The 8,305-nt window shown below is 49.4% G+C and overlaps 1 protein-coding gene and 1 non-coding gene across 5 annotated transcripts; one reads left to right on the top strand and one right to left on the bottom strand.

Moving 5' to 3' along the window:
• Window positions 1-694: 694 nt before the first annotated feature.
• Window positions 695-8,269, top strand: PDCD2 (programmed cell death 2). Of its 4 annotated transcripts, none has more exons than XR_001346934.2 (6): window positions 695-995; window positions 1,442-1,684; window positions 2,135-2,266; window positions 5,097-5,200; window positions 7,335-7,440; window positions 7,686-7,775. XR_001346934.2 is itself a non-coding variant. In XM_006109128.3 (6 exons), the coding sequence occupies exons 1-6, from the start codon at window positions 713-715 to the stop codon at window positions 7,764-7,766; spliced, it is 957 nt and encodes a 318-aa protein (XP_006109190.1). In that variant the 5' UTR covers window positions 695-712; the 3' UTR covers window positions 7,767-8,269. The 4 variants fall into 4 exon arrangements, 2 of the variants coding, with proteins under 2 accessions (XP_006109190.1, XP_014306484.1); XM_006109128.3 differs by having other exon boundaries at window positions 7,327-7,440; window positions 7,686-8,269; XR_001346935.2 differs by lacking the exon at window positions 5,097-5,200 and having other exon boundaries at window positions 7,327-7,440.
• On the bottom strand, window positions 6,487-6,616 carry LOC111824759. The gene has a single exon (XR_002827834.1). It is a non-coding gene; the product is annotated as a small nucleolar RNA SNORA17 (small nucleolar RNA).
• Window positions 8,270-8,305: the final 36 nt, after the last annotated feature.

Here is an 8,305-nt window from a genome sequence, read left to right as displayed (position 1 = left end):
ACGGCACAGGCCCCTCTGACCTCCCGCATGGACGGCCGCTGCTCTCCTGTCTCCTTTCAGTCCCAGCTGTCACTCCCGCCGGGAAAGACAGGACTTTGTCCAAGGGCTGCTGACAGGCAGGCGGACAGCCAACCAGGGAGGCGGCTCCCCGGAAACAGGTCCATCCAAGGCCTCAAGGGGGCGGGGCCACGCGACCACCAGGAAGTGGACACTGAACAAGGGGCGGGGCCACGTGACGGGGGGTGGGGCCAGGTAAGGCTGACCCCCCAGCACGAAGCCTCACGCTGAACCCCAACCCTAAAGCCCAGGTCCCGGCCTAAATCCTAACCCTTTAGCCCTGGGCCCTGACCCCTTCCCCAACCCTTCCCTTCTCATCCTCCAGCTTTTGCCCTCACCCCTCCCCGCGCTCCCCGCGGCCCCTCATCTCCGCCCTAACACTCGGCAGCGCGTTCCCTCGAGAAGCCCCAGCAGCTCCGCCCGGACTCGCGCCCGCAGACGCCAGGGCAGCGGGGAGTGGGCGCGTGTCCGCGCAGTCGGTGTCCGGACTGTCGTCCAAGCTCACGCAACCCGCGCGCCGCGCACCTCACGATCCCAGGCACGACACCGGAGTTGGTCACACCCCTCGTCCAATCGCTTCCGGTCGGCTGCTTCCCGGACCCGCCTTCGCCTTCCGCCTTCCGGCGGGCCTGCGGATCCGGGTGCTATACCGCGCATGGCGGTCGCGCGCGCCGGGGCGGCGGACCTGGGCTTCGCGGAGGTGGCGCCGGCCTGGCGGCTGCGCAGCCAGCAGTTCCCCAGCAAGGTCGGCGGCCGGCCGGCGTGGCTGGGCGAGGCCGGGCTGCCCGGGCCCGCGGAGCTGGGGTGCTCGCTGTGCGGCCGCCCGCTGGCCTTCGTGCTGCAGCTGTACGCGCCCCTGCCGGGCCGCGCCGACGCCTTCCACCGCGGCCTGTTCCTCTTCTGCTGCCGCGCGCCGCCCTGCTGTGCCGGCCTTCGCGGTGAGCGGCGGGAGAGGGCGGCTGGGGTGGGGGGCCGCCTCCCGGGGTTCGGGTCCCGCCCCCGCGCCTTCCAGACCCGACTTTTCCTATCGAACCGGTACTCCGTGCGCCGGCTCATGTTCAGACTTTAAAATGGTCCGGGTTCAGAAAGCCGGGTCCCAACCGCTTTTCCGCATTTTCGCCGTCGGTTAGGCGCGATGGTAACCGGATTGACCGGAGCCAGCTCGGCGGGGGTCCCCAAACTAGTTTCTAGACCTGAAGACTTTCTTGTTCTTTTCCACTTTTTCTCCCTCTTCTTTCATCACATAAGTTCACCGAAAGCAAAAATGGCCTTCTGTCTTTTTAACAGATGAGTGTCTTTCATTCCTGTGTGGAATGGAAGCTAAATGATTTGAATTGACATACTGTTTTATTTAAAATGCAATGTTTCTTCTCATTTTTCTTAGTTTTTAGAAATCAGCTACCCAGGAAAAATGACTTTTACTCCCATGAGCCGCCTTCTGAGGATCCTCCCCCAGAGACCGGAGCGTCCGTGCGCCTCCAGCTCCAGTCCGGGGCTCAGCTCTGCAGGGTGTGCGGCTGTTTAGGCCCCAAGACGTGCGCGCGCTGTCGCCAGGCGCATTACTGCAGTAAGGACCACCAGGCTGTGGACTGGAGGTGCGGGCATAAGCAGGCGTGTAGACAGGCAGGTGAGTCCATCTTCTGTTTAAATTCCAGCTCAGCTTCATAGCACCTACCAACTGAGATTTTTATTTTGCCCAGAAAAGTTAAAATTAGAAAAGCTGTGATACTTCTCAGAAGTTCGGTAGCGACACCACCTTTATGCAGAGCTGTGCGCCGTGGCCAGTGTGGCTGAGTTGGTCTTGTGGTGCAGGAAAGGCCTCCCTTGGATTCCCAGTCAGGGCACGTCCTGGGGTTGCAGCTTGATCCCCAGTAGGAAGAGCTGTGAGATTCTGCCCACTTAGTTAGGTCTCATAGGAGCAGCATTTAATGGTCTGCAACCTAAAATGTTGGAGTTATAGATATTAATTTACCAGGAGAAGCTGTTACTGTATTGGAATATACTTTAGAAATATACTGTGAGACCATTCTTAAAACTAAGTTATTACTGGTGGTACAAGTTACCTTTTTTGTTTCAGGTAATGTGGACAGTACAGTTCCAGATCACAACTTCCTTTTTCCAGAATTTGAAATTGTAATAGAAACAGAAGATGAGACGACACCTGAAGTTTCAGAAAAAGAAGATGAACCGGAGATTATAGGGAGCATGGGTAAGGAGTCAGTTTCAGAACTTTATTCGTTAAGTGATTGTATGCGATGCTTGAAACAGTGGCTTAGAGTCCAGAAGAGGTGCTGACAGGGAAGGCCAGCCCACTCGGAGGCTGCAGTACAGAACCTTCCGGTGCTGCCTCATCTGACGACACCCGTCTTGTTCCGCCCACCGTGACACATGTCAGGCACATCCTGGGTCCATGAGGTGTGTCAGTCAGAGGAAGTGTGCAGGTGGCACTTGGGTAGGGCTGCACAGGATGCTGGGAAATTGGTAAGTTCATCTGGGTTCAAGGTCTATTCCTCAGATCAAGATGGCGTACATGAGAGAATGTGGGGCACTTTTTTCTTTTTCTTTTTTCATTGATTTTAAATATGGTTTCTTGATGTTGATTTTTAGAGAGAGGGGAAAGGAGAGAGAGAAACATCAGTTTATTGTTCCACTTATTTATGCGTTCATTGGTTGATTCTTGTATGTGCCCTGGCTGGGATGGAACCCACAGCCTTGGTGTATCAGAATGACGCTCTAACCAACTGAGCACCCGGCCAGGGCCAGTAGGCCCTTTCGAAGTGAGAGGCATCTCTCATTGTCCCCACCTTGATCCTTATCTTCTCATATAAATTTAAACAAGAGACCTCCAGTGCATTGCGAAAAGCCAATTTAATAAAGCAGTTAGAGCAGTGGTCGGCAAACTCATTAGTCAACAGAGCCAAATATCAATAGTACAACGATTGAAATTTCTATTGAGAGCCAAATTTTTTAAACTTAAACTATATAGGTAGGTACATGGTTATTAACTTAGGGTACTCCTAAGCTGGCCTTTGCTAAAAACGTCCTCAATCTGATTGAGGTACGTTCACTGAGGTCGACCCCTTCCAACTCTCCCATCTACACTCGTCTTGTATACAGTGGGGCCTTGACTTACAAGTGTCTCGAATAACGAGTTTTTTGAGATACCAGCTGTCTCTCGGCCGATTTTTTGCTTTGAGTTGACAGAGTAATTTGAGTTAACAAGCTCCTTAACGAACTCAGTCTTGGAACGAATTAAACTCGTAAGTCAAGGCCCCACTGTACTTGTTTCGTCTATCTCCTTTCCGAAAACCGACTTCTGCGCATGGGCCACGAAGTTTCAATCGCACTGTACGTGTGCGCCCGCACGTGGTATTTTGTGGAAGAGCCACACTCAAGGGGCCAAAGAGCCGCATGTGGCTCGCGAGCCGCGGTTTGCCGACCACTGAGTTAGAGCATGCACCTTTGGTGAAAAAGCAAAGCAAGCAAACCTATGCATGTGGCTTAGGAAGCGCTGACAGACTCTCGGCTAATCTGCAGAACCAGTTGGGTGGGGGTCTGGCATTATATACTCTCCTGTCTGTAGGTTTCAAAATTCCTCTGCTGGATATTTTGGTGCAGATTAATTCTCAAGGTCCCTGTTTATTTTGTTGTGTCCTTCCCAGAATTCATGAGAAGCACCTGGCAACTTTACCTTGCCAAGCCTGAGACTGCTGGCTTCTCTGCTTAGGAAATAAAATGGCCCTTTTTTCCTCCCCCCCCCCCCCCCCCTTTCTGCATTCTCTCCTTAGGGAGGTTTTTAACCATTTGCTCTCAGTCCTTGGCTGGGGAAGATAATGACTTATTAGTTACATGCTAACTGCAAATTGCCCACACTGTTTGGGCTTGTGTTAACTTTGCTGCCTCGGTTTCCCTATTCCTCCTGCCCTGGAATCCTGTAATATGACCAGTTTTACACACATAATTTGGTTAATTCTCTAGAGCTGATCATACTCCAGAGCCTCTGCTGATCAGATACCTGAGAGGCTGATTGGCAGCAGCATTTATTCAACACTTACTCTGCACCAAGGGCTTCTGGGCATGACCTCATGAAAATCGCAATTAATTAGCAACCCCATTTTGCAATGACGACTTTGAGGTTCTGGGTGTAACTTGTTTGGTCATGTAACTGACCCAAGTTGTTAGGTTTTAAATGGAGTTTGAGCTCACATCTCACTCACTAGAACTCGAGCTCTTAAGAACCACCACAAAATTAGATTTTAGATTAGAATGTTGGCTTACTGGTCTATAGTTCATATAAGGACATCAGAAATATATAGTAATACTTGTCACAAAGATTAACTGCTGTTGGGGACAGCAATGGTGCAGGTGGCTGAGGTCCTAGGAGCTAAGAGTGCAGAGGAACAAGCTGGCAGGACAGCTGAGCAGGTGGGACAGCTGGGAAGAGAAGTGTGAGGAGATTTGAAGTAAGAGTCCAGGTGGCATAAGGGTGATAGTGATAAGAAGCGCTCATGGCCCTGCCTGGGTGGCTCCCTGTTGAGCGTTGTCCCATGAATCAAGAGGTCCTCAGTTTGATTCCCAGTCAAGGCACATGACCCGGTTGTGACTCGATCCCCAGCCAATGGATGTTTCTCAACTATATTTCCATCTCTCCCTCTCCCTTCTCTCTCTAAAATCAACAAAACCATTTTTTTAAAAAGAAGGGCTCACATTTGTTGAGTGTCCTAATGTGTACTGGGCACAGCGTCCTGATCCCAGGACTTGGGTCTGTTCTTTTAAATTTGAAACTTTACTGAAGAGAAGTCGTCACCAGGAACCTGGGTAGTAAATAGTGCTTCATGGAGCACCTGGAAATTCAGGTGGTCATGCAGAGCCAACCTGAAAGATCTTAAATAGGGAAAGCCCTTGGGAACATCTGGCCCCCGCTATCTGATTCATTCAACACTTCGTTGGTTGTTTGAGACTGGCTGCCCTCAAGCGGTGTGAATTGTTGAGTCCTGGGGATGATTCCTGTTGCCATAATGGTTGTGGATGGTTTTTAGGTGAAGCACCTGCAGAAGAATTGGAATCCATGGCAAAACATGAATCCAGGGAAGATAAAATTTTCCAGGAGTTTAAAAATAAAATAGCCCTGGAACCAGAACAGGTAAAGTAGAACTTGCATGGTTCCCTCTTGTGTTTTTTTTTTGTTTTTTTTTTTTTATTGATTTTTTACCGAGAGGAAGGGAGAGGGATAGAGAGTTAGAAACATCGATGAGAGAGAAACACCGATCAGCTGCCTCCTGTACACTCCCACTAGAGATGTGCCCGCAACCAAGGTACATGCCCTTGACCGGAATCGAACCCGGGACCCTTGAGTCCGCAGGCTGACGCTCTATCCACTGAGCCAAACCGGTTAGGGCTCTTGTGTTCTTTTAGGGATTTATTTTAGGGGTGTTATCCTTAGAAGCTCTCTTGTCACAGCAGCCCTTCACACAAAGGGAAGGTGTTTTTCCTGTTCTGATCCTTTTAGCAGTTACTGAGAGAACAAAAGTTACACTATCGTATAGGATGTGTTTTATTTTTCTTCCTTTTTTTTTGGCATTGCGAGAACGACTATATTATCGGCTCCAAGTCTTCTAGCATACACTGTGCAGTTGGATCATTGCACACACTGTCAGTGTAAACCAGATGGTTCCCAAACTTATTTGGCCTACTGCCCCTTTCCAGAAAAAAATATTAGCCCCTGGAAATTAATTTTTTTAAATTTTTAATAGCAGTTACTCCATCGGCCCCCAAATGCACCTGTGGCCATCCCCGCCCCCCCTGGATCGCTGCAGCCGCCACCGGGGGGGCGGTAGCGCCCACTTTGGGAATCACTGGTGTAAACAAATGTGGTTGCCTTTATTGGAAGAACCCTGCACACAGCGCATGTAACTGCCGGGTTACCCAGCACCCTCACCCCCTCATAACGTGTGAATGAGCATCTATGATCCCCAAGGCCTCCCCAGCAGCAGCGGGCCAGTGGCACATCTGCTGGCTAAGCACATGGGACTGCTTTCACCCCCGCATCCGGCATAAATGACTAGCAGCCCGCACTCTGCTGCACCGAGGGCACTTCTCAGGCCGCGACGGCCCTCACAGCAGCACAAGGCACATCTTTCTGTAGTGATGTGAGTCAGGCCCTGGCTCTGCACTCTGCAGGTCAAAGGCCAGCACCTGGGCTGGTCCAGCAGGAGCTCCATCTGTCCTGAGGTGACCGTGTTCACAGCTGCATCCATCCCACTGACCAGCCTGCCCAAGCCGGGTGCACGCCCTTCCTGGCCCCTGGATCAGACTTTAACCAGGTGGTTCTTGCCATGAGCACGTGGCCCGGTCTTATCTGCTGCTGCAACAGCACTGAGTTCACACCTGATGGGCTCCAGGTCGCCCAGCAGCCCAGCACAGGCGCCAAGTGTCAGGCTGTCAACCATCCAGATGTCCAAGGCCAGGATGGTGGGCGTAGGCAAACCTCTCTCCTCTCTGCCACCTAATGACACAGAAGGGACATGGCAGCCACACCTGCCACACTTCTAGGGGCAGTGAAGGATGTATTTTCTAAAAACATTAGGGATAGGAATGTGTAATATGGCTTGAAAAAACCAACAAGACATGTTAACACAGACACTGGTTTTGTAAAAAGAATCCTGGATCCTGGAGTTACATCATGAGCTTATGTAATCGCAACTGCGGTGTGAAAAAAAGAGGGAGATTGCTCAGCACGCTTCCCTTGCTCATTTCTGTTCTTCCCCTTCGCTCTCTGGCCGTGAACAGCAGTCAGAGAAAACTTCCATAAACCAGTCACTGGATCACATCAGTATCCAGGAGCTCCTAGGAAGAGTTGGTCTAGGTTGAAACACTGACAAGGTGGTGTTCAGCACTGTGTGCTTTAAACAAAATAAAGGAAAACCATTCGATTGTTACATAATATCTTAAGAAATGTGCCTCTCTAAGTGGCATTTACTGAAACACTTTGTTTCACTTGGTATTTGTCCCTTTAAAAATTAAGGTTCCTGATACCTGTGTGAAGGAAAGCACAGACGCTGCACGTTCGAGTCAGAATGGGGAAATAGGCTTATTGTCAGTCCCTTCACAGAACATGAGATTGATTCAGTTTTGATATCCTGAATTAGGCTGAAATCATTGCTTTCATAACACTGAAAAGGAATTAGCTTTGAGAATATGTGGGGTTGGGGCGGGGGAAACTCTTAGGTAAGATGTGGGTGATCGGAATGTGATCCTAATTGATTTCAGATTCTCAGGTATGGCAGAGGGCTTGCCCCCATCTGGATCTCTGGTGAAAATGTCCCCCAAGAGGAGGATATTCCAGACTGCCCCTGTGGAGCCAAGAGAATATTTGAATTCCAGGTATGACCTTAAATACGAATTATTTTACTAGGTAATTACCCTGCTTTATGTTTTTAAAACAAACATTACAAAACTACCAAAGTAACGTATGCACAGGGTCTGAATGGTATTACAGAAATTGCCCTACCATGAAAATCATGTTTCCTGCCCCACCTCAGGGCTTAAAACTGTCTTACTGCTTTATCTGGTAGTTTTTCCATCTCTAAGTAACATGACTTTCCTGTCATAATTTTACTAATTTCCAGATATTGGTGTGCTTCTACAATGATGAGGGTTTACATGTGTTCGCTTTTACCATCTGGACCAGCCCCCACCTCCCAGTATAAATACAGCATTATTTTCAGAGCCTCTGTTGTTCTCTTTGTAATTTTAAATAATACATCTTCCACTGATCAGGGTATGACTATGTTGTGAGAGGAGTGTTTCAGAACTTGCTCTACTTAATGTGGATTTGTGGATTTGTGAGGAAAACAAATGCATGTATCATTGATACATTAAGTGCCATTAAGGTAAATGTTTTTTCAAGAGATTGTTAGCATCAGAATCATTTTGGGGTTGGGTGGAAATCAATCCTCTAACAGTGGATTCAGTAACCTTACAGAGTGGTAGGTAATACTTGTTCCTTAGGGTAGAAAGGGAATTATGAGGACTGCATCCAACACTGGTTGGTTCTTAGTCACAAAGCTCTTGATGCCAAGATGAGCTGCCAGTGTGTGTGAAGAAGTTTCCTACTGGTGGGGCAGACCTTCACTCTTCCATCCAACTGCTGGCCTCCTGAGCAGACACCAACGGATTTCCTTTTTGTATTCATTAAACTGGTGTTCCTTCAGTCATTGCACCAGAACCTGCTGTTCAAATGACAGAA

The sequence above is a fragment of the Myotis lucifugus genome, unplaced genomic scaffold, assembly GCF_000147115.1.
Source record: "Myotis lucifugus unplaced genomic scaffold, Myoluc2.0 scaffold_6213, whole genome shotgun sequence".
NCBI classification, from domain to species: domain Eukaryota; kingdom Metazoa; phylum Chordata; class Mammalia; order Chiroptera; family Vespertilionidae; genus Myotis; species Myotis lucifugus.
Note: the sequence above shows the minus strand (reverse complement) of the source record. Positions and strands in the feature narration are given on the sequence as shown.